The sequence below is a fragment of the Astatotilapia calliptera genome, chromosome 23 (assembly GCF_900246225.1).
Source record: "Astatotilapia calliptera chromosome 23, fAstCal1.2, whole genome shotgun sequence".
In the NCBI taxonomy this organism is placed as follows: domain Eukaryota; kingdom Metazoa; phylum Chordata; class Actinopteri; order Cichliformes; family Cichlidae; genus Astatotilapia; species Astatotilapia calliptera.
In genome coordinates, this window is record NC_039323.1 from 9293266 (window position 1) to 9319303 (window position 26038).

Here is a 26038-nt window from a genome sequence, read left to right on the forward strand (position 1 = left end):
CAGTTGATTGGCTCTTTGGAGCCATCTTTGTTATTACAGAATTCTCTAATAATTTGTTTGTAGTACACAGCTGTCAGTACCTACTAAAAGTGGTCCAGGGAAGGATGATCAGTGACAGGAAGAATTTAAGAGAAAGACATGGGACTCAAAAAATCTTGAATTTTCAAAACCTCATTTTGGTGTGAAGTCAGCAAACATTTTAAGCATTTTTTTTTTTACCGGACCTGACCGGTGATTCTGTTCATGCTGCGTCTATTGAAAATAATGTTAATTTAGATAAAGCTTTAAAATAAATCAATGAAAAGGATCCAAGATGCCTATGAGTAGCAAGACATGTTTCTAGAGGGGCTTTGCTAGTGCACAGGAACCATGATCTAATTTAGTCTTGCTGAACTGCTAAAATCTCCTACAACTCACACATGAGTGGAACAGCTGAACCGTGGCGCCATGGAAGGAAGAGGCCTGGACTGCACTGTTTACCTGCAGAAAGATGGCACCTGGACACAATATGGGAAGAAGGCAGCCCTGTGGGAGCAGCACAGTGATCTGTGTTATGTTCTGCTGGGAAACATTGGGAAACATTTTGACTTTTACTGGAATGCTGTTGCAAACCACATACACCCCTCTATGACAGAGATGTTCCCTGATGGCGGTCACTTATTTCTGCAAGATAATGGGTCCTGTCATAGTGAAGAACAAGTACAGGAAGATTTTAAAGAACCAAAGTCCAAGATCCCGATTAGACTTATACATTCCAAAGATTTCAATCTCCAAGATGAGTTGATAAAACACATTAAATATATGAAGGTCCACCTCAAAACTTCCAACATATAAAGAATGTGCTGTGAACGTCTTGGTGTCTGATACCTCAGGAGAAAGTCTTGATGAGTCAGAGCTGTTTCGGTGGCTTTTAATGTTGTGACTGATCGTTGTCTGTGTGTAGCATAGTTCGTGCTGGTTTAGACGGTCTTCCTGGTCTCGACGGTCTTCCTGGTCTCGTTCATCGACTCCTTTTCACAGTAACCAGTCGTTTAACTCTTAAATTACATGTTTACACTGGAAACTGAGGTCTGTCCTTTGGTGCGTTCACGCCAGACATGAAGCAACGTCTCACCTTGAGTTACTCATACAAATACGGGTGCATTGAAAAAACACAAATGTTCGCCGCTAGCAGCCTACAAGAAGAGGAGGCGTACACTCAATAGCTGGAATCAAGTTACACTTATCTATTTTCAGAACATATCATGAACTCCTACAGTTTTGTTTTTCTCCAACTCTGTCTCCTTTTTTTTCCATGGATGTAAAAGTGACGTTGAGCCATGCAATTCGATCTCCCCTGACATGCGTCAGTAAGCTCAATTGGTGACGTTCAGAGCATCACAGCTGATGAGGTTTTGCAACACAGTGTGAAGTGAATTTTTTTGCAAAACTTTAAATAACCTCATGTGGATGCAAGTTTTAAACGCATCTTATCACTTTGCCTGCATTAATTCACCTCTTCATGTTGACTTGATATGTAAAAACTTTGCTTCGTGTTTGGAGTGAACTCATCACTAATCTGTCTTTATTCTACTTTCATATGTTAACATTTCAGTGACGCTGTCCACTACTGCGACTTGTATGATTACAGCTATGTTGTACCTGCTGTGAGATAACGTTTAATAAGTTAGACAGTGTTTGTACTTTCACGCTGAAAATGATTGTTTCACCTTTGGGAGTTTTTTCTTTAATAAGGTAAGACGGAAAATGGGTACGTTTTTTCTAGAATTAGCCACACTTATGTATTACCAGCTTTTAAGCTAAGCCAGAAAGCAAACATTTGCCAAACTTTCCTTTGAGAGGAAAAGAGGAAACAATGGTGAGAGTCTTTTGTCCTGCCTGCTGCTCTGTCTCCTGCACGTTATGAATGAAGTGGCTGTTGGAAGCAGTATTGCCTTTGTTTACTAAGCTGTGTGCATTTCTCTCCTCCAGCCCCGTCATGAGTACTTTAATGTGCCTGTGTACTGATTGGCTGCCACCGCTGCTGCTGCTGCTATCCACCTTGCATGCTGAGCTCCTCAGTGCCTGGCACCTTCCTTTCTGCACGTGGCACCTGACATTGTCATTGGTTTGGGGGTGTAACAGTATTTTCAGTTTTCATTCATTTTCATACATGACAGTCATGATACAATATTATCAAATTCAAATTTAAAACAACCATGAATGGAAGCATTTACACAAAGAGATCTGTATCCTGTTTATGGGGCGTGAAAACGTAATCAATATTGTTATCGATCCATTTGATATTTTGCGGTGATGCATTGTCACATGCCTGTCATTGCTCCACTGAACTCTTTGTATCATTTCAACAGTTTCCTTGTTATTGTTGTAAAGCAGCAAATTAAGTGCCATCATGACCCAAAAATAAAATATTAACAATAATTTAAAGTGGACCTATTATACTGCAGGAGTCTGCATGAAAACTCTTAGATTAAACGCTTTTCTGGGTCACACTGAATAAAACTTAAGAGTCTGTTTTGCAAATTTTGGTCATTCCAACTCTCAGAAAGGAGGTAACCCAAGTATACATGTTGGTTTGTGGTTTCACAGTCAGATATGACCAAAATCTGATATCCCGATATAAAACATCTATCGTCCGATAACGATATAAATCACAAAAATTTTACATTTTCTGTAAATTCTGTGAATCTCGGGTAGCTGAAGTGTTTCCAGCTGGGCGTCGTGTATCTGGAGTCGAGTTTTTTACCGATGCATTAAATGACACATTTTTAGACATAGGTTGTAACTGCCGCCGTTTTCTTTGTGAGAATTTATTACACGGCGTGCTGCGGGGAAAAGCCTGTTCTAATGTTTGAGTCTAAGGTTTATTTTTTAGCACCTGACGGCTCCTTTTTTGCTTCTCATCGGTAAATACTCTGCATACTCTTTCACGTGATTCAGTTTATTTTGAAAAGTCTCAACAGGATCTTGAGCTTTATTGTGAAAGGTTTATGTAGAAAATAAACAAGCGGACACGTGATGGTGTTGCCATCGTTGTTGCTAACGACAACGCATAAAAACAGGCGCTTGTCCTTTGGTAGTGTGGTTATATTAAATATAAGAGAAAGAGAGAACTTTAGGAAATTAATATAGCCACTACAGTGACCATCAAAACGATGAAAAAATATTGCCCTAAACAGTTTATTTTGCAACAGCACAAAACAAACGATAGCGTAAAATGAAACGATAGACGTTTTTATATCGTCATCTGATATATATTGTTATATTGAACAGCCCTAGTCAGAGCCACGCCTTGCTCATTGCAACCAGTTTCAAAAAGAAGATGTGACGGCAAGAGCGTTCATCTCGAGAGACTTCCACAACCAATCGGTGATGTCACTGCTCTTTTATACCTCTGTGGTTGTTAAAAGAAACACTAGAGACAGTGTTTCTTTCTTTTAATTCCAGTTTGTTTCCTCCGCTCCTCTGCTTTGTGTTTTGAGCTAAAGCTAGCTTCAGGATATTTTGAACAAGTCAGGTCCAACAAACAGCGTCTCGCATTTAATTTACTTTTGGCTGCCGTAGTCATCCACTGAAAATCTGGCGTTGTGACAGCTTTGAGTCAAACTGTTTATGAAAATTGTGTAACAGAAAATAATAGGTCCACTCTAAATAGCAGTTCCACTTAGTAAATAACTTCTTCCGCTTCATAGCTGCATCACTTTCTGGAAAAAACGCATTAAGTTGACCTTGTTAATCATGATGGCATACAAGACTGATTTAGATTTATGTCAAATAAGAGATTATATCAGTTTTTTATGATAGATGTTCTTCACAAAATGTTTCTTTCATTTTTTTGTTCATTTGTGCTGTTTCTACTTGGTCTTTGGGCAAACAAGTAGTACAGGTGCTGACTGTGTTTTAAAAATACAGTTCAGTACTTTTAAAAGTATTTAATTATAAACACAGAGAATTTCAAAATTCTTGAAGTCCAGATCACAAAATACAAACCTGAGCTTTAATTAAACACAGACTCCACGCTCACCACTCATACCTGAGTCAGTATTACATCCATGAGGGGTTCATCCAGTTTTTTCATGTTTTTAACTTGTTTTGACTCACAGGTCATGTTTGTGGGAAGTGAATGCAATAGAAGTCATGTTCACCCATTTCTGTATCTCATCTGTTTTGCTTGTATCTTCTCACTCTCACATCATACGTATCTGTTTGATTTTTAGGTTTTTCTTTTTTCTGTGATCTTGTAAAACGTTCTTATGAGCGTGAAAATCAAACCAGTGTTCACACTGAAGCGCACAGTAGACGTTTTAATAGTTTTTAAGTGTCTGTCTCTTAATAAGCAGAGTTATTTTAAAAAATATTCACAGATCATGATTATTTCCTATTTAAATAAATATTAAAAAAAGTTTTTCAAGGTAAGTGGTTTCAGAGGAATTCTGCCTAAATGAATATTGTATTTGCAATGATTGCACGGATTAAAGATTCTTCGGGGTTTTATGTTGATTATAGACGTTAAAACGCTTGAAACAATTAGACCTACAAATATGTTTTCTATTATAAATAAATAAATATTTCATATGAAATGTCTTTTCTGTGGCTTGCTAATGAAAGCCAGCTGAATAAATGGACCCTCACTTTATTGATGTACGTAATGGATACATAATAAATTGTTTACGATTCTCTGTCACATCAGCACACTGGTGTCTTTCTTTAATATAACCGTTGTTCTCTGAGTTTATGGATTTCCCCCCTGTGGCTCTCTGAAATTGGAGGGTTTTTTCCACAGCTTTTATTTTCTGTCTGAATTGTGCAGAACGCCATTCGTTTCCCAGATTAACGGGTTTAGCCTACATAATCGGCAACGAGGGATTCATCACTCTGACAAAATATTTCCCCTGTGTGAAAAGTCTATAAAGGGTGATTAATGCAGAGTGGATGTTTCGAGGTCACGTCTGAACATTTTGCACTGAAAATGAAACCACAGACGCCACTGTGTGGAAGTGTTAGCTTAAATGAATTTTATGTCACTGCTCTGATGAATTTACTCTCTTTACTTTGTGCTGAACCTTTTTTTAGGATGCCAAAGTAAGTGATTCTCTTTGTTTCTGACACAAGCCCTGAAATTTGTTAACTACAACTTGTGACACTAGTTAGGGTAGAATTAGCAAAGTAGATGTGCATTAAATAGGATAGAGCCTGTCTGTCCTGTTATTTGTTTATTTATTCCAAGTTAGTGCATATATAAATGTGAGGGATGTTGAATGGTGAACATTTTTTCTATAAAATCACCAGTTTATTAACAAAACTGAAGTATGAGGTTGTGGGTGGCTCTTGCTTGTTCTGCTTTCACTTGTATTTAAATGTATTCCTTTGTAGAACAGCCAATAAAGTGTTAAAGAGCAGGTCAGGAAGTCGGGCCTTCTATGCATCCTATTGGCAAACCTCATATAGATCATGATGTTTTAAGATGCTTTAGACCCCTGCAAACCTGCAAGCTCCTTTGCACCTCAGCTCGTCCTTCTCTGACTGAATAAAGATTGAGATTGAGAGTAAAAGATAAATCAGCACCCAAGTACCTTAAACCTGCATTTTCTTTTTTAATTGACACCAGGGGCGACTCTTCTGGTCCTACCCGAGTCTATGGGAAAACGGGCCATGACTCACTTTCACTGTGCCCCTGATTAGTTGCTAGTTTCACGTCATACTGAATCAAAGATTAAGTTCAGTTTTTCATTTTTATCTTTGTATTTTTAGAGTCAGAAAGGAGAATTAGCCAGGTTGTGCTCGTTGGCTGATGTCAAACACTAGTCATCTATAGTTGACGTTAAGGCTGCTGCTTCTGTTTTGTATACCTGCTGTGATTGTCTGTCGTGATGTCAGCCAATTTTTTCCCCCCTCATTTTAAAATTTTTTACAAATGAATAAAAACTCAAATTGACAGATGACAATATGACATCACATCAAGCACAGAAGCAAATGAACAGAAATAGTGGAGTGGAGGCAAAAAGGTGGATTTTATGTATTTCTTTAAATTTGCATGGCGTTTGGTCAGTGAGGATCAGTAGGTTGGACATATAACAGATGGGGATTGTGGGATCCTGAGGCTGGGGAGCCTGGACAGCTGCCCCATGACCCAGAACTGTTCTACTGGAGCACAAAGCCAGAATGGGTAGAAATAATCATCTATTTCAGTGGGACAGAGTGATGTTACTTAAACCCATTATGTTCATTTTATGAGTGGTGATGCTGTGAAAACACGTGTTTGTGAGATATTGGGGGGGGTAAAGGATGCAGATTGTTCTTAAAACAAGAGATGATGATCAATTATGACGTTTTTTCATTTGGCGTTAGTGATGGTTCTAAGGTGTGTTTGTAACAAGTACATAAGCTAAAATAATTTAAGTTGGTTATGAGTAGTTGGGCTAATTCAGAAGATATCAGATTCGGCTCTAGGAGGTGAGTGAAGTACAATAAACATACAACCACAGATATTGTGATTACAGTTATTATTTATAGTGAAAATAAAGTGCAATTACCAAATACCAATATTTACAAAATCTGCAGACAGGAAAAGATAAAACATAATTCAAGCTTGTAAAATATCCGCTGCACAGCGGTGCAGCAACCTCGTCCAACCTCTGGCAAACAATGTCCATAAAGTTTATTTCATGATTGATATAAGTCCAACGTGTATGACAGTCTAGACAGGTTGAAATTGGAAGTATGATGATCAGCACTAAGATTCCAAGACTGAAATCTCGGAAGTGAGATTTAGGGGACTGAAAACCAAGAGGGGAGAGTGTAGGTCGCAGCAGCCTCCTACCAGACCGCAGGAAGTTGTAGCTGGGGTTCTGGCTCGTTGGGCCTAGCTCGCCATCCAAAGTAGTGGTGTCGCTGTGGTCTCTCCAGGGCACCACTAGCCTGCACATTCACTACGTGCGATGTCACATACGAGCCCCACGCATCTACCCGCGGCGGTATCAAAATACTGTTGCTTCCATCCGCTAACGCGGTTTTTTCTGGTCACAACAGGCACGTGCAGCCTCGCGGCGTGGCGTGCGTCATGACGCGTCACGATGCCTTCACGGACACGCTCCGGTTGGAATTTAAGATTCCGATTTAGTTATAGATGCAGTTCTTTTCATTTTTATGTGGGTTACATCCTCCCCGCCTTAACCATGCACGTCCCGTCGCATGTTAACCGCTAGACAACGTGAACAGACGAAGGACGGCTAGCATCATGGCCCAATGCATTGGAAAGACTATGCAACAAAGATAAGACAGGTGGTAGAGGGGGCAGTGTAATGTCTTTGTTGGGACACTTTCGACCCCTTAGTATCAACTGAAAAACACCACAGCCTACTGGAGTATGTAGCTGACCATGTACATCCCTTCATGACCACAATATCCATCTCCTGATGGCTATTTTCAGCAGGATGACCCATCATGACACAAAACTCAGATCATTTCAAACTGTTTTCTTGGATATGACAATAAGTTCACCGTACTCAAATGGCCTCCACAGTCACCAGATCTCAGTACACTAAATCTTGGGATGTGGTGAAACAGGAGGTTAAGATCATAGATCTGCATCAACTGTGTGATGCTGTCATGTCAGTATGGACCAAAATCTTAGGAATGTTTTCAGCACTTTGCAAAATCTATGGCATGAATAACTGAGGTAGTTCTGAAGTGAAAAAGGGGACCAACCCAGAGGACACGCCACCTGCTGGCCATTATAAAGAATGCAGGTTTAAGACCTATAAGTTACGAACGTCTTTAATGTCCAGTCCTATGTATCCTCACGGGGAGATCTGAGGACCAACAGAAATTACAATTTTATTTTGACTATATTACTCCCAACTTTCAACCATAACAGGCTATTTTTCTCTAAAATCTAAAAAAAGGCCAAGAGGATGTGCAGAAGTCTATTATCCTCCCAGATTACTTGAGTTAGAAAAGCTGAAAGGTTAAAGGTTAGATTTTTGCCCAGTGGTGCCTAAAAACAGCCTAGCCCAGCTTAAATTCACTTTTAAAATCTTCATGTAGATTAATGTGGCTTTGATTAGATTTATAGTATCGAATGTAACAAGGAAATCAATCAGAATCTATTTTACAAGCAATCATTTCCTTAGAATATTTCTGTAGTGCTTCCACTGCTGATAACAGCAGATGAAACATGGTGTGTTTGTGTGCGCGTCCAGCTGAGCGCTTCACTGGAGCTGTGGTTCTTCTTTCTCGTCACAGGAAGCAGAGACCCCGCGCAGCGTGCTGGAGGAAATCGGACTGACATAAACACCATCTTCATCGCCATCCACACTCCCCCATCAGCCAGCTACTCTGCTGTATGTAGCTGATAACAGTTCACCTTTCAACACACACACACCAATATAATTTCCCTGTGCATCTGTGTAACACGACTCTGCCTTGTTTTCTACTGTTTTTAAAGACAAATGATGTAGCACTCTGTGTGTATCTCCTGCTGAGTTATTGATTTGTTTCAGTGTGATGACATTAACTGTTTACCGAGACACAAATCCAGCTTAATTAAGCTTCATGCTGCTTTCAAATCCACACCAGGACGCTGTGCTGAGTGAATTCCTGCTTGATTTTTTATTTATTTTTGGACGCTGATGCGATCTCTTTATTCAGTGTGAGGTGTTAGCAGTGTTCTGAATTTAAAATATGTTAGTTAAACCCAAAGAAGTGGCTGTAATACAAAGGCAAGTATTACATTAACAAAGCCAAAAAGTTTTGTTTTCTCTCATATCTGCATTGTGATAATCCTGAACTCAGTATATCCTACAGCCAGTATATTTATACTTTAATAAATGAGACTTATTTGAATGGGCCAACCCACTTTGATCTCATGCGAGCCACACTAGTATGCCCACGGCTCCTTTGTGCTCGAATTAAACTAAAACCTTCACCACCAGGGGCAGCAGTTTCAGATGTGTGCCGCTGATTCGTTAACCTTAAATATTTCTTTGGCCTGTACTGGACCCCCGGCCGCATGTTTGACACCCCTGCTTTTTTGCATCTTAAACTGAAATTACTGTGAAATAATTTGAAAACAGAAAATATGTGAAATTAAGAATTTTCTCTCAGTTTACCAGCAACCCTCGCTCCTATATTTGGTTTCTAAATGATGTTCCTATTGCATAACGGATATATTTGCATGCCACTGGAACTGAATTATTTATTTATTGTTTTTATTAATGTTTACAGTTTTTTCTTGATGTTTACTACTGTGATGATTATTTTGTTTTATTTTTATAAAAACATGTCACTGAATCTGTAGGTAACATTTTATAATAACCATCATATGCACACCGTAATTGGTACCTGATTGAACATTGATAGTGATTTAATGTTAACAAACAGTGAAATGATAATTAAGGATGTGGTTAATGGTTGGATGTTATAAATTTTAAACCACACAGTCAGAGCCCACAGCTTAATTAACTATCAATGTAGCGTTTAGTAGCAATGGCTAATATAAAGTGTTACCAAACATTCAACAACAGCCACAGTACAGATGAGGTGACATCGAGTTCCCAGAAGGTTTACGAGCCAGGATATGAACTCATTCAGCTCTTTGTTTCTTTACTGGCTAGTCACAGATTTTATCGTGATGTGATTTACAATGAATAGAAGCTATTACAGATGGTTTATAAAGTGAAGCACCTTCAGCATGAGAGCAGATTGTGTGTTATATTACCAGACATGTGTTTACATTATTGTTGTCTGAAATGGACAAAAGAGGAAGGTTGTGTTTGTTAGTGTAGGTATTTCCTGTTCTTTAGTTCTCTGTTGTTGTCCACAAATATCTTTAAACCATGAGATTTACTTTCTTAATCAGTTAATCACAAACTTTATGTTATTGTGGCAACAGGGTGCACAGAGGATTAATGGGAGGTTGTGTGGAACAGCTGAAGGGACCAAAATAAAATTGAGATAAAGAGGCTCAGATTTTGGGTTTGTTAGGGAGATCTGTCCCATTCACATTAAAAGTATTCTTCTCATTTCCAGATAGAACATGATGATTAACACAGCTTTAAGTTCACACTCAGGATAACTGGCTTTGGTGTTATTTGATGGATGTAACCAGGACATTAGCTTAAAATCACTGACTCTGTCTCCAATCTGTAGTAAATAGTAGTTACTACAGTGCATGGTCTCATGTTCCCAATCCCATAAATATCGTTTTTTCATAATGTCACTGAATATAAACATACTGTATAATTATTAGTATAATTCTGACTGCCTGATTACATCTCTGCAGTTTTCATGAACTCATTCAGAAACATTTATAGCTGAAGTCGTCACTGCGTCCAGCAGAGGTTGAAACAGAGTAGTTATTTGGCTTCATGGTGGTGTTTACCTGTTTCGTGTTCTGAAGGTCTTTCTTTGAGTGCAGGTAAGCATGTACTGTAGATTACTGATGTTGTATTGCATATACTTCTTTTAAAAGATGTAATATTTGTCAGCACCAGTCCAGTGCTCGTGAAGAGCATTGTACTTAGAAAACTTGAACGTTAGAGCTCGTAAAGACACCTCCATCACTCCTGTGTTAGATTTGTGTGAAGTGCATCCAACAGGGGGTCTAGCGACATTGTGCTCCACCCATCTACACCCTGAGCTGAGGTCTCATCAGGACTACTCTGCTAAAACCGTTTCACTGTCTTTTGAGTATAAACGACTCTTCGGCCTGTGACAGCCACACACTGTACGGCATGTAAACTACCTATTTACTGTGACACTGCTTAAGTGACCATGCATTAAATAGCAATAGTGTCGTAAATGTACTGAAAATAATTTACAGCCGCTTGGATGAAAAAGCAAATGTTTCACACATTTAAAGTGGACCTGTTCTGCTGATTTCCCTTCTCTTTGACTCTGTTAGTGTCGCTTTGAATGATTCGCAGTTAAAAAATCATCTGGGCCTAAATGCAGCCACTCAGTTCATCTCCTGAAGCTAGTCAAGCTGCTCCTGATTGGCTGCCCCTTGTAAACTTGTTTTACAGCAGGTGGGCGTGTCTATTAGGGATATCCAAAAAATAAGAAAAACTGCCTGAAACTAAATTTTTGGCTCAAAGAAATGACTTTTACATACATCCACCATCTTTACAGTATAAGACAGATAATAAGGAAAAACATAATAGGTCCACTTTTTGACACACTGGGCACAGGACTGTACAAATATCATAAAGTGGTGTCTATTTTCTGCTCTGTGCAAGTTTGTTTTAATCCAAACGTCACAGCTCGTTTACACTTTGAACTACTCTTAAGCCTCTGGCTGTTTTCTATAACTTCACATGAGCATTTTTCATGTACAACTGATAGTGTGTGGTTTACAGTATATCGGCAGTGTGACTTATGGAGAACAGACGCTATTCCATACTGTGTATAAAGTGAATTATACAGCAGCTTCAGCGTGAGTGCCGAGCAGCCTGTGCGTGATGTGTTTACAGCTATCATTGTCTGAAATGGACAAAAAAAAGAAAGAGGAAGTTAATGTTTTGTTGTCAGGTTCAGCAATAAAGAGAGAGTATCACAAACAGCCGGGCTCCTCTCATTCATTCAAGTCTCACTCACACCACACAGCTTTTCAATGATGTCTGGAACTGCAGAAAAACATCTTTAATGTACAAAAATAAGGGGGGAAAAGTCCCAAAAAACATAAACAAGAGGAAGACTGCTTCGGACCGGCATGGTTTCACATTAAACAGTGCATTCAAAAAACCTGCATGTTCACTCATCTGTTTAATAAATTTGGTGAAATACATGGAGTCCAAAGCCTGTAGGTATTTTATTAACAGCATTTAAAAAGCATGACAAACCAACAAATCATTTGTATGTATGAAAAAGGGTGGCTCAGTTGAGGATAAACTTTGAGAGTTATACTTCACTGGTTTCATGAAATTCTCCAGATCAAAACTAAAATCTCTGGTTTAATGAATTACAGAGAATCTTCACTGTTCATAGTCCGGTTTAATATATAATTTCTGCCAGAAATGTAGCTTCCACACAAGCCTGCTGTGCAAATGAAGCAGCGCTAGTATTCTTCCTTCAGTGTGTTGCTTGTTTTTTTGCCATAGCCTCACATAATATGTATGATGAAAGACTGTATATAAATAATGGGCACAGCCACTGTGATGTCACATGTGACCCAAACTGGTTATCTTTAGTGTCTCAGCTTTTTAAAACCGAGGTACAATGGATCTGACTGTGAAACCCAAGAATGCTGTAAGCTCATTTGTTAATGACTTATCAATCACAACTTAGCCCCGCCCTGAAGCACAAATATATACTGTAAACTTCTATTAATGTGAGACACATTGTCTTTGTAACATCCATTTTCTCTTCACATTTTGAATTAAACACGCATGAATGCAAACTTCCCAGCTCTTCATCTGGGGAGCACATGGATCCACGGAGAGCTGTTGGAAGACCGAAGATGTAAGAAATCACCAAAGCGCCTCTGAAGGTGTCGCTCATTACTCTAACTCTCCTCCTTCAGCATCTCTTCGATCTCCTTGTCCCAGTTATCATCGTGGGTTTCGCTGTCAGCCAACACGTCGTACTCCCGAAGTTCTTCCTGCAGCTCTCTCTCCCAGTCTGGCATCTCCTCTGAAAACAAACAAACAAACAAACAAAAAAAACACACTGAGCTCACACACACACACACAGTACAATGTCCCAGTTTAACCACAGCACTCACCCTGCTCTGGATTTAGGTTTTCCCTCTTGTCCAGAACCAGCTCTCGCATCTCTTTGCACAGGTCGTCCTTGTTGATCTCACAGGAGTCAAAAGTATCACTTACAAATTCAGACAGCTGCAGACTGGTGGAGAGTTCTTCTTCATCCTTTCATAACGCAAACAGAAGCTCAGATTCAGCTTTAAAATCTGCTTTATAATGACCTTTCTGCAGCAATAATAAATGATAAAACTATTACCTTTAATTAGTTAACTTTTTACCATCAAACAATGAAATGACAGCGTTTGCAAAACCTCATAAATGATTAAGGGTCGCAGAGTAGTGTGTGTATAAATATTATCTAGATCAGATGGCGGTGGTGTAAATCACATGACTGAACCTGGAGGTCATTCTTTGTGTCCTGATTCGCTCTCTGTACAGTTGCTTTTTCCCCACCAGCTGACTGGTTAAATTCAGGAACCAAAACCAACAAAAAGATGAAAAGTTTGTGTTTTCGGTTCAAATAAAGTTATGAGAGTGAGCAGTAGCAGTTAAATATTTATCACAAAACCACAAAAACAGCCGATAATCATTAAAAAATAAATACCCCTTATAAAACACGTGCCAATCAGAATTAACCTGAAGAATCTCTTGTCAAAATAATACAAAATTCAATATTAATGAACAGCAAATATTAACAGTAAAATAATCCTTTACTGTGTCCTTTATAAGACTATTAAGGTGTAATTTATAACACGTAGGTATCATAGCATGCTGCTGAGGTTTGTTTTGTTTTGTTTTGTTTCATTGACCACTGATAAGAAAAACTCACTCCGTGTCACTAAAATCACAAACATGAAGAAAAGTAAAACATTTTAAATTTGTTTTTTTTAAATCCTCTGATAACTGAGATATGTAAGAAAAGCTTTCGAAAACCAGAAACCACATATTCTGCCAGCCTTTGTTTAGGATTGTTTAGATCTCAGAGGTTAAAAACAGGTAATCTTACCTCACTTGATTTTGGTTGGAGGCTGCTGGCTTTTGATTTAACGGCATCTACAAAAATAAATAAATAAATAAATAAATGAAATGTCATCATTGTGAAAAGGTATTTAAGGGAAAAATGTGATATTCAAAATGTTCTAATACTAATAACATTTTTTTTAAATCCCACTGCTATCAGGACAACAAGAAAAGATAAATTAGTTTTCACACTATATGTTCATACAAAAGCATGCATCAGTCTGCAGGAGGGTGGAGCTAGATCCTACTGATCAAAATGCTGCTTCTGGAATCACATCATTACCTGGAGCCGAAGAGCATGCCTTTTCAAACCTAATGGTGCTTTTAACGTTGCCTTTAAGCACAGACTGTATATAAAAGATGAGCTGCCGGGTCTGAAAATTCAAACCAACCCCAAAATGTCTTAAACCTGAATGCTCTCCAATGACCAGCAGAGGGCGACGCCTGTGGTTGCAAGTCAGAATGTATAAAAGTCTAGGGCCGAAAAGGCCCTCTGCTTCTTTATTCGAAAATCCAATTAGTTTGTGGTCTCACTCTAAAGCATTTGATTTCTTCGTGAACACAACTGAGCTGTCTCGGATTTACAAGTTGACTATGTATGAGAGTATTGTCTATGACGTCCTCTTCATTGTGACATCTACCTTTTAAAAAGCAATGACGAAAACACTCAGCCTTTAAAAACAGGACTTCTTAAAACATTTCCCCATCTTATGGACGCAGTCTAAGCCACGAGCGTCAACCATATCGTTGATGGAACAGAAACGGAACGTTAAATCGTCTAATCCTGCTCATGAAAGCTTTACAAACTATGAACACTGAAAATAAATAAATAAGTACAATTATTCAAAACACTGCAACTCTTGGTGTTTTAAGAACATTACTGCACAAAAAGCATGTTAAGATCTAAATGTTACGATCTAGTAGCACATGGATGTTTTAGTTAAGTTACAAAATAATTCACATGTGAATATTTTGTGGCTTTATAGATGTGCAGTTGATGTAATGAGATATACTGATGGGATCGCACTTTTTTTCCTTCTGACGTCTCCGTCTGTTTGCCATTTTTAATGGATTGTTCACTGAATACATTTTTACTTGTACTTTTTCAAAAGGAAATTTTTTTACTGACTTTTTATGTTGCTGTGCAGCGTTTTTGCTCATTCAATCCACTTAAGATCAAACTGGACTGTATGTGGCCCATTAAATAAAAACGTGTTTCACTCTATGCTCAGAAAGGTCCAGAAGTTAACTCACTTTTTTCTTTATTGCACAATAAACTTGCACTCTCTGTTCTAACTAGAAATGCTATCAGTCAAAATCAAAACAAATCTTCCTTGAATACTAAGATAAAGAATTACACAAATACTTACAGTCATATTTGTACATTCTTACATTTGATCAACTTTCATATCATAGCTTTAAAAATCAACATCAGTATTTAATGCAGAGGTTTTACAGGAGAGAGCAGACTGTACCATTTTGATGAGGATCTTTGCAAGGGTAGGAGGTTTTCTTCACATCAATCCACTCAGCCGCCTGTTGGGCTGCGAGAGCTGTGAGCTGAGCCGACTGTTTTATCAAAGACACGCGGTAGAAGTAATTCTTCCAAAAGACTTCCTCTTTCACCCTGAGGAGAACAGCATGGAGGAAAACGCAGTCACCCCTGAGGGATGCAGGGAGGCTCACATTGAAAACACAGCAGTTAACGTAGTTAACTTATGACACACTCACTGTTTGGGGACCAGATGGAAGCGCATCTTCCTCAGGAGCTCGTCTTCCTCTAGCATAACCATGGCGACTGGATACATTTGGTCAAAGTCAAAGTAAAACTGCACCCCAGCAGGGGGGTCACGCAAAAAATTTCTTTTATCCTGAAACAATGCAGTAAAGTTACAGTGAGGCATAATTTAAGTAACTTTCTATAATAAATGAAATGCTTTTTAAAGATATTTACAGCTGAGAGAGCTAATATTTGTTCCTGTATGGCATCCTCTTCATTATAACCCACCCATAGAGGCACAGCAGCACCTACAAGCGGCGAAAAGCAGCAGAGATGTTCTGAGGTGTTCTGAAAATATTTTTCAGCTACAATTAAATGTAAGCTTTAATTAATGATTAAAAACCGATATACAGTTTGGTCCACATGTTTGTGGACAAAAACGCATTTTCTGTGCATCAGCACTGTTGATTTTAAATCAAACATCTACATCAATTAAAAGAGCTTTTGTTACATTTCATGTCATAAGTACACAACAGAAGTACTCACCATACTCTTTAGCTCTTTTCTCCTGAACAAACCTTTCTTGTTCCTTCTGGAAATCACCCAAAATGGTCTAAGGGAAGAAGAACAAACCTTCAAACATTCCAAACTTACCCTAAATAGTAAAAACTTGATATCAGCCTCAGACAATAGATGAAACTTTTCACCTTATCAATAATTCCACTGATCTTCCCCTCCTCCACGCTCTTCTTTAAGGTTTGAGCTGTTTCTACTACGGACTCAGATAATTTTTTTGAGGCGCTGCTGGCAAAATTATAAATGTAACCTGTAAAGAAGCCAGAAAAACCCACATTACTGTGTTGCATAGTTGCAATTAATCAACAAATGGAGAAAATAATCAGCAGAATAATACATTATCAAAAATAATCATAAGTGAAAGTTGCATTTACAAAAGAATCCAAAATGAGCATCATCTAAACAAACTACAAGAGGTGCAATTTTAAAACATAAGTAATTTCAGTTAACTATAATGAAAGTCAAATCTGATAGTGGATGACTATAAGGCAGCTATCATCACAAATTGATTTGTTTGTATTGTAATCAATGATTTCTCCCCAAAGCTCAAATCGTGCTAAAAACTTATAAAAACTGACCACAAAACCAAAACATTAAGAAACACAACAATAATATGTGGACTGCAGCGGACTCACCACTGAAACCTTTTGCTTTTTGGAGAAGCTGAGCATCTGTCCCAGCATCTCTGCCCTGCTGGTCGCTCGGTTTGTTTATTTCACTAAAGCGTTTTTCTTCGTTAGCATCAGCAGGCTCTTCTGTAACTTGGCCGCTTTCTTTCTCTGCTCCAAGCCAGCTTGACCAGTTCTTAAACATACTTTATGTATTTAGTCTAAATACTTTAAAATGAGTTATTTAACATGCTCTAACTATGCCTTTTAAACTCTAAAGTTTAGTTTTCCGATAGTTTAAAACTTATGTGATGGCTACTCGTCAAGTTTCACCTCTTACCCACTTCCGCGAATCGTTGTCCCATCTGGTTTGAGCTAACCTACCATCCGTAGTTGTGGTTGTCATGGAAAGGAACGCTCTGAGTGGATTCCGCCTTCGTTTCATTCACCGACGTTTCAGAAAATTATACGTTTCTATCGGACTTTTATTCCTCGTGATTGTATAAAGTCACCCACAGAGAGACAAAAAACAACAGCTTTGCAACATGATAGCTGTAGCGGTAGTACACCGAAAAATGAGACGATCGGAGTTTTATATTCTCTTTAAGTCTTTTATTCATTACCAAACGGCTAGGTGGCGAGGTAGCAAAATTAGCATTATAGTTGCAGCAGCTGTTGCTGTATTGTAAAAACTGATAACGAAATTTTTAGTGCACATAATAACCATACAGCAGCTCATAATATTCAGAGTTCATTCATGTGTGCTTTATTTATTTACTTTTTTATTTACTTAATGGCTCTGAACCAAAATATAATAAGAATGCATGATATTCACAAGGATAGCTACACTAGCAACTCTGCATTTTTGGAATAAGAAGCATGACAGTAAAATTAAGCGTATGAGAAAATAGCCCAATTACGTGGCTAATATTTGTTTTTTTTTCGCCTGTGTACATATTTAAACAATAATTTGAATGTGTTTAAAGGTACAGTAATGAATTTTTGAGGATATGAAATAGAAAAAAATATTGTACTCATAAATATACATTGATTAGTGTTTTTCTTTTTGTTTGTTTGCTTTTTAATTGCGTCTTCCACACTTTTAAGAGGCACACGTTTTAAAAGTTTTATTAGTTTTACAAATAATTAAGATTATTTCATCAAAGATTGTAAAGGAAAAATGTACACTGGGATTAACTAATAAACAAAGCTAACATAGCTAACACATTTGAATATTAATTGCATTTGAAGAACTTAATAGAAAAGTTAAAATTTTATTTGGAATAACGTGGTATTAGTTTAGTTATGCTAAAACAAAGACAGTATAAAAAAACAGAGCAATGATTGTGAGACAGATTGAACATTGCCTACATTTTAAAACTGATCTCACAGCTACAACAAAATAAGAAAAAGAAAAACACAAATAAATTAATTATTGTAAAAGTAGAACAACAACAGTTTATCACACCATCCACAACTGCATCCAGTTGCACACTGCTTCTCAGTCTGCAGCCCTCTTCCGCTCTGCTTCTTAGGCCTGAAACCCATTAATCAGTGCTATTAACGAGTTTGTAGATAATGAGATGCTCATGGATTGAACCACTGTCAGGGATGCAGCATTGATGTTCTGCATAAAAAATTTCAAATTCTGATTCATCTAACCACACAGCAGTTTCTAAGTTACCTTGGTCTATTCTAAACTAAATTAGACCCATAGAAAATGACAGTATTGCTGGATGATGTTCACATATGGAGCTTTCACCTTTGGTTTTGGATGGTACAGTGAACTCTGTTATAATACAGTTATTTCTGGAAGTGGTCTTTAGCCTTTTCGCTTGCACAGATGTACTGTAGATCATGAGATCTACAATACAAAGTCTTCACAGTTTATACTGAGGTACAGTATTTTGAAGTTAATCTGTAATTTGTAGATGCAATTTTTTGCAGACTGGTGAAACTGCCCATCTTTACTTCTGAGAACCTGTGCCTCTTTAAGCTGCTGTTTTTATATGCAATCATGGTACTGAACTGCTGACAGTCTGATTAGTTATGAAATGTTACTCCAGCTGTTTTATTTTAGTACTTCTTACTTTTCCAGAGTTGTTTTGCACCTGTCCCAACTTCTTTGAGATGTGCTGCTGCATTCAAATTCCTCATTAGCTAATAAAAGAATTCTCCCACAGATTTTAATTCTGTCTCTGTCCATGACTAAAACCAAAATAAGAGGTTATTTATTTGGATAAATAAAGTGGGAAAGTAGAAATATAGGTATAGTTACTACGTAACGTGTTTGTCAGTTTTTATTTAATATTATTACTAAAATTAGCCGTTTTAGATTACACTTGCTTGTTCTTCCCGCCTTTCCTTTTGGCTAACGGTAGGTGTCGCGCTTGCGCTGCAGCTTTGTTCTGCCACACTTGTTATCCCTGCAGTCCATGGATGGAGCTAGTTTAGCTTAGCTGATTTAACCTCTCCCGAGTGTGTCAGTGTGTCGTTCTCGGTTTGTAACATGAAGTAGGAGGATACGGCTGGAGCTGCTGCGTTTGAAACAGCGTAAGGTCGCCACTTCGTTTAAGAGTTAGCGTACGATTTATTTTTTTAAAAAGTTGTTCCTTTTAAAATAAAACCAGTTAAAAAAGATGAAGTATGTGTAACGTAAACCTGGGATATTACTCCGTGCCAACCCGACGAAGCTTTCCTGTTCACCGGTTCATCCAAAACTTGGATTCTCAGGTAAGGTCCGCCGTTTCAGAGCGACTTTTGTAATATTTTTCCCAAAATAGCTGCGCACCTCATGGAGTAGGTGAGTTTCTTTGATTTTGCTGGTGTGGGACGAAGTTTGTGTTGCCTATGTGAGCGACCAGGTCGGTGTTACTCGGCTTATTTGGTGGTTGAGCTGGATGGTTTCCATTGTGCTGCTGGTGCGTTTAATTCTCTCGCACGTAAGAGCATTAAGTTTAAATCACCCTGTCTGCAGTTTGACAACAACAGGTGTTACAGGTTTCCTGCTTTAGTCTCGCAGAGCTCCGTACAGATGGACGTAGAAGATATTTTATCACTTAAAGAAGTTAATAAATGAAAGTCTGCATGTTCGTGGTAGGTTCCTTTCAAAATAAGAGCCCTAAATCCAATGTTTTGTCACTGTAACCAGAGTCCGCGTTATTTTTCAGGCGTTTTTATTTAGTTTTTAATATGTTTTATTTCTTATAGTTCCGCTCAGTTCAGCTTCCAAAGTGTTTTTACTTTCCCAGTTTACCTTTTATTTCTTAATTTGTTTACTGTCTCGTCACTTTTTTATATAATCTAATCTGCACTGTGGCTCATTTCATATAAAATCAACTTATGTTATTTTGTTCAGTAATTTTAGTATATTAAATAAAGTTTTGTCTTCATTTCCTGAATTTTTTCAGAATTGGAGTGCCTCGAAGTACATACGGGTGGGTTGAAATGTAGTTTTTTCAAGCATTTTTAAACCCTCATAAGTTCATATCAACTGGAGATATCTACATAAGTTTTTCATGGCTGAAAAACACGTTATGCTCTGTCACAAAGTACTGCGAAGTCAATCAAAAGCCAAAATCTTTGTTTGGGCCATTTTTTTTTCTATAATCAGCTCTGAGCATCATTATCATGGGATATAACAGAGTTTCAATAGCAGCTGTATCAATTTAATGTCTGTGAAACAGAGTAACAGAAACAGTCACTGGCACTCTGGAACCTTTGCCTGTTTCCTGATGATTCACTGGAGGAAAACTTCAAAAACTGCAAAATTTTGGGTAGACTTTTATATGACATATCTGCATATGGGATAGGTGGCTGGTGAAAACATGTTACATTATTTCAAAGGTTCCCTTTTTTTTTTTTTTTTTTTTTTTTTTAACCTACATTTTGATACCAGGCCCATCTTTTAGTCAGGATGTGTTCTGTGCTAAAAGACTTTTTCAATATGGTCAACACTCAGGAATTTGGAGGACAGAAGGAATCCTGGTTAGAAGTTGAGCCGGTGTTGCAGCAGCCAAAACATTAAATATAACATGCCGCCAAATAGCTCAAATAAAGTACAAAACTTGACAAGACAAGGTAGCTCACTAAGGTAAAAATAAACAAAATAAAGGAGTTTTATAACATTTTTAAAAAGTAAAACAAAGAAATGAGCTCTGTTTAAAAAAAAAAAAAAAAAAAAAAAATTAACAAATAATTGCCAAGTAAAAAGCTCAATAGAGGGACTTCAGTTAGTAAAAAAATATCAACAAAATACAATACAGGTATTGTGGTATACGCCAGGAAAGATTTATACTGATGTATCAATAGCCATGGCATCATGTATGTTGTCTCATATGAAAACTGGAGATGAACTGGTGTTTATGAAGTGCTTTTCTAGTCCTACGGATCTTCAAAATGCCTCAAACTAAAAGATAGCATTTTATTCTATGACCTTTAGGCCCTTTATTCACCTCAAGAACTTATGTCTTTTGAAGGAAGATATGAATCCTATGAGGCGTATAGTGTTTGTAGTAAGTGTCTGTATGGCTGTGGTAGTTTTTGTGTGATCTTGGTGACAAACTGCAGTGGTTACATGGCTCTTAATTTACAGTGAAACATCTTATCAACCAGTCTAATTCAGAGTCTTTAAGTTTTTCCAGCCACTGGTATGTGACACATTATTAATAAAAAGTCAGTAGTTTATTTTTTAGCCAGTGGAAGAGATGCAGAAAGTGATGAGTTCATTGAGTTGATTTCAATGGGAGTTACAGCTTTGTGTCATCAGCATATCACTGGGACAAACTGTGCTAAAATGGTATGCGTTAGAAATAGACTGGACCAAACAATAAGCCTTATGGAAACAGTCCCCTGTGGTAAACTATTATTTTAGAGCGGTACCCATTATGATATATTGACTGGATATCTATCTCTCCTTTTTTTTTTTTTTTTACTTTTATAGCAGTACAATGGATGCTGAAGGATATAAAAATGATCTGCGCTGTACAGAAACGGAGAGCTTTTGGCATGTGGTGCAGAAATCAGGAGATCTGGATCAGAGGAGCAGAGACTGTGAGAGCTTCAAGCTGGTGGAAGTATTTCTGTCAGGAGGTGCCCCGTGGGGGTTCACGCTCAGAGGGGGACTTGAACACCGGGAGCCACTGCTCATAACCAAGGTAAATATTTTCATTTAGTCTTTTTATAGTAAACACAGGTGAGAGTTAAAGTGCTGAGGTTGTGAGTCAGAGAGCAGGATCTAATGCTTTTTTTTAAAAAATCTAGTCAAGCTTTTGAATTTCATCTTTTTAAATGTTTTTTTTTTTTTTATTCAGACAGTGATGCCATGCTCTGATTTTTCATAGGGATGTAGAGGTCAAAGTTTTAGTCTGATGTATTGCTCAATTTTGATTTAAGGACTTTAAAGAAATGTTATAAATGATTATATTTAGTGGTTTGGTAAATTTTCAATAGCTGTCATAGATCACCCATGGACAAAATACAACAAATTGACGATCTCAATTGGGCTGCTGATGTCCTCAAACAAAACAACCTCCCCGCTTCAAAAAAACTAAACAAAAAAAACAATCAATAAAAAGTGTAGCTTGAGGGCACTGACCACGTGCCATACGGCTGAGAGCGGCCGCTCCGGCTTCAAGTCCGACCCAGGGGGCCTTTGCATGTCTCTCTCTCTCTCTCTCTTGCTCTCTCTCTCTCTATTTAAAACAACATTTTTTTTTAAAAGTGTACCTTGGACAGGAACAGTGTGCACCTGCATTAAAAAGCAAATATCAGCTGATTCTTCACTGAGCCTCTCATCCCTCGGATGGACTCAAGCTCCATCATCTTGGGCTATGGTTTGCCTCAGAGAGCTCTGGGCAGCAGCTCACAGCAGAATAAGGCTGACCGTCACCAGCTGCAGTTCAAGACGGTGGAGTTAGTTCGTCCAATCACAGGATGAGGGTAACAGCGACCAGCCTGCTAAAACAGGAAAATGAGATGGGAAGGGTCGGTGCGCACTGTGTGGTGTTGACTGAATTTTAAAACTAAGAGAATGTGGATTGTCCTTTTAATATGAAGGAAAAACCACTAACAATGTGTATTATGTTATTCAGTGTGGTGCTCGTTGATTACTAAATCAAAATCAGTCTGCCCCTCTGAAGAAGGATGTTGCCCATCCCTGGTACAGACTTCATTCATACATGTGTTTTTCATAATTATTTTTTTTCAGTTTCTTGTGTAATATTTCAGTGTGAGCTGCTGTTATTTGACTAAAGTCAGCATTTTAAATCCCCGAAACCTAAACATTAAACAGGTCAAGCACCATATCTCATTTGCTATGTGGGTGTTTACGTGAGCTGCAGTTTGCGTACAGCACCCAGCAGGAGGAGAGTGTGTAACCACAGAGCCTGCCAGTCAGCTCTCAGACCTCAATGAACCCTCACTGTAAGCTCATTTCTCTGTTGACTGTGTAATGATTGACAACAAAAGACCTTGCTAGTTATTTGACTCGGTAAAATACCAACTGCTGTTTGTTGGGAGCTGTGGCATTGCTTGGTCTTAGTTTGCCATTCCTGTGTTGACGTTCCAAAGTCCATCCCAGATGGATGAGACTCCACCACAGGACACTTAGGACCACTGCCACCCCGCAAACGTGATTGAAATGACTCGCATCCTGACTGTTTACGAGCTATCCATTTCATGGTATGCTGCAGTTTTTTGGTTTGTTGGTGTCAGTATTTATTACTAATGTTCTGGCCCTGAACATCATAATAAGGACCAACAGAAGCGGACCTGTTTGGATCAGATGGTGAGATGTTAACTCTTTACTCGCAGCTTTTGATCTGTAAAATATTTAATAGATTTTTTTCAGACTCTTTCCTAGTTGGTGTAATTTTTCTTAATAATCTCATAAGTGAATTAGTCATGGCTAGGATTTAACAGAGTTTAGTTAGCTGTCACTTAGCCTCTGGTCAGTGTTATTATATCTCACCTGGATATTTGCTTTCTCTTACTTTTGTGCTGGGGTAGATTTCATTTGGAGGAAAGCTTGTGGTGCCAGGATCTGGGGAGGAATGCTGCTTTGTTTGATTTTCTAAATGTAGTGAATTATCCATGACAGTTCGAAGCCTACTGGAATGGCATGATGGGATGAATTAAATCGGGGTTAGTGATTTGTGCTCTTTTGGAGTGGCTCTCAGATTATAAGCAGTGATTTATGAAGGTGGGTTGGTGAATTATTTGGGTTAACTAGACGATGATGCAACCAAACCTCGTGTTCTTTCTGATTGATAGGAGGACAAAATTAAGAGCATTTCTCCTTTTTGCCTAAACAATGACACACGTAGGTGAAAGTGCAGATTAGTTGGAGGGTAAGCCTTGGAACATGGTAAACAAAAACTAATAAAACAAGTCATGTAAAAATGCCTTAGTTGGTAAAGAAACACAATCTAACTTAAGTTAAAAAATAATATGTATTAAAATGGTAAGAGAGGAATTCTCTTTAGTTTTAGTCTTTTTGGACATGTGTCAACAAAAACATCACAATCCTTTGTTGGCTGTTTTTGTGCCTTCATGTGCAAGAGTGGCACATGTGAGCTAGAATGAACTCTTAATAGTTGTTCAATTTGAAGAAAAGTTAGACTAGTGGTGTGCTGCTAGGCCATGTGCAACTACATTTGTAGTACACTATGCTGAAACCCTGCCATCGTGATGTTGTTTGCACTTATACTCAAGGCTGGTGTGTTTGCATTGCTCTGCTATCACAAGTGAAACTGATCATGTTTAACTTGAAGTGTTATGTTTACTGACACAGTGGAAAAGAGGACACTTTATAACCGGCCAAGTCCATACACGGATTGTTAGAGTTATGAAAATTCACATTATCCCATTATCTTCTTTGTGCTCATCAAAATATTGTGTTTATACTGCATATTGTTAGGGTCTGTGTCATGATTACATCTCTTCATATTTCTGGGAAAGTACCCGTCAGGTACAGTCGCGCTGTATCAGAACTCAAGCATGACAATGCAGGAACTTCACACCTTTGGTAGTTTCCTGTACTTCACCCACTTTTCACTTTCCAGTATCCAATTTGACATTCAGCCCCAGTCAACCCTGTGAGGTCTAAAACTTCATCAGTGATGACACAAACCCTCACCTTGTTTTTTCCCCTTTTAGGCAAAAAGCATTTGAATAGTTTTTGATGTGTTCCAGTTAGAATGATAATTTTGTTTTGTTTCCCAAGTCTTCTGAGAACAGTTTTTTTAAAAACAAAGTACATGTTTCGATAGCAGAGAGTTAAGCTTGGGGTTATCAGTGATGACAGCCTGGACCTTATTATGTTAAAGAGTTAAATTCAATTCGCCATTGAAGTAGAAGTAACCTACAGCCATCTCAGTCTTATAGTGTTTGCTTGTAGCTCATATTTTTGAGTGAAAATTAATTTGATTTGAGATTTCTCCAGTAACGTGATCTGCTTGGATTACGATCCAAGCAGACAGATGCCAAATAAGGGCCCTGATGGCAGCACATCATAAAGGGAGCAGGGATATATTCCAGGCTGAAGGCTGCACCTTACAAATTACCACATCCAACCATATTTCTTGCCATCCAACCATATTCGCTCCATTGTTAAAAGGTTGGATGAAGTACAACTGAGAATAACATTGCAAAGTATGATTGTATGGTGTATTCCAGACCTAGAATACATCATGGTTAGGTCCTGGCCTTTCTATCATCTCAAGGGATAATTGCAGTCTAAATAACACTGCAAACTAATGCTATGTTAGTACATGAAATGTTACACTTTGCCATTAGCAAATATCAGAACTTGCATCCAGAAGAAGTTTTCACTGTCACTATGGACTTTAACCAAGCTAACACCTTTTCGTTAATTTCACCGGAGTGTCAAGCGTCATACAAGGCGCAAGAATGTACTGGATTGTGTTTACACAAATCTAAACAATGCATTCAGGGCTTTACCCTGTTCCGCACTGGAGATATTTCTTTGCTAATGCTACCTGAAAATAAACCAGTAATCACCGCAATAGCTCCAGACTTCCAAGTCATTAGCAAACCTCCACTCTGCTCAGCTGTTTTGTCCTATAAGAGGCAGAAAATAGATGGATAGATGCCTTTTATCAGTACACAGAGACTGTCACAGCAATCGAGGCAATTTCTAACTAGAAACGTTGGCTTATCTCGGTCTGGTGACGCATGAGTTATTCTCTAGTGAGTGTTGACGTAAAGCATGGCATTAAACAGAAAAATGTAACCGTACCTCCAGGAACCCTCTATAGAATTTCAGGTTACTCAAACACATCTCCCACTATCACCATGAGCACAGGCCTTCCCCAGGAGGTCTAGGTTGAGCCTTCTTCTGTATTCACTCTTTATCCATAATCTTTACTGTCAAACAAGATGACAGAACAGAT

General features: G+C 38.2%; 3 protein-coding genes across 15 annotated transcripts in view; 2 read left to right on the top strand and 1 right to left on the bottom strand.

The window, feature by feature from the left end:
* Positions 1-9238, top strand: part of LOC113015795 (AP-1 complex subunit sigma-2) — a 31448-nt gene extending 22210 nt beyond the window's left edge. For 3 of the 7 annotated variants that reach the window (XM_026158098.1, XM_026158092.1, XM_026158097.1), the window contains one exon: positions 1972-2642. In XM_026158098.1, the coding sequence (XP_026013883.1) occupies positions 1972-2007 (36 nt within the window). In that variant the 3' untranslated portion in view covers positions 2008-2642. Of the gene's footprint in view, positions 1-1971; positions 2643-5073; positions 5083-8244 lie in introns of those variants that run through there. The other 4 variants (XM_026158091.1, XM_026158094.1, XM_026158093.1 and 1 more) reach the window with 4 other exon arrangements.
* A 2384-nt stretch (positions 9239-11622) lies between these two features.
* LOC113015794 (synapse-associated protein 1) lies at positions 11623-17201 on the bottom strand. Of its 2 annotated transcripts, XM_026158089.1 has the most exons (10): positions 16966-17201; positions 16653-16821; positions 16149-16267; positions 15988-16054; positions 15676-15749; positions 15453-15592; positions 15197-15348; positions 13708-13754; positions 12722-12866; positions 11623-12630 (listed from the first exon to the last, which is right to left on the bottom strand). In XM_026158089.1, the coding sequence occupies exons 1-10, from the start codon at positions 17068-17070 to the stop codon at positions 12503-12505; spliced, it is 1146 nt and encodes a 381-aa protein (XP_026013874.1). In that variant the 5' UTR covers positions 17071-17201; the 3' UTR covers positions 11623-12502. The 2 variants fall into 2 exon arrangements, with proteins under 2 accessions (XP_026013874.1, XP_026013875.1); XM_026158090.1 differs by having other exon boundaries at positions 16653-17197.
* Positions 17202-19027: 1826 nt separating this feature from the next.
* Positions 19028-26038, top strand: part of shroom2a (shroom family member 2a) — a 43856-nt gene continuing 36845 nt past the window's right edge. Inside the window, exons 1-3 of one of the 6 annotated variants that reach the window (XM_026157819.1) lie at positions 19028-19358; positions 20036-20062; positions 21568-21781. In XM_026157819.1, the coding sequence (XP_026013604.1) occupies positions 21575-21781 (207 nt within the window). In that variant the 5' untranslated portion in view covers positions 19028-19358; positions 20036-20062; positions 21568-21574. Of the gene's footprint in view, positions 19359-19702; positions 19722-20035; positions 20063-21567; positions 21782-23196; positions 23413-26038 lie in introns of those variants that run through there. The other 5 variants (XM_026157818.1, XM_026157822.1, XM_026157823.1 and 2 more) reach the window with 5 other exon arrangements.

What these genes read in the sequence shown, in the direction of transcription:
- LOC113015794 (XM_026158089.1), bottom strand. Translation starts at nt 17,070, where the DNA reads ATGAAACGAAGGCGGAATCCACTCAGAGCGTTCCTTTCCATGACAACC. An exon ending in AAAAGCAAAAGGTTTCAGTG is followed by an intron (nt 16,268 to 16,652) that starts GTGAGTCCGCTG and finishes GCTTCTTTACAG; the next exon opens with GTTACATTTATAATTTTGCC. An exon ending in TTCCATCTGGTCCCCAAACA is followed by an intron (nt 15,349 to 15,452) that starts GTGAGTGTGTCA and finishes TGTTCTCCTCAG; the next exon opens with GGTGAAAGAGGAAGTCTTTT.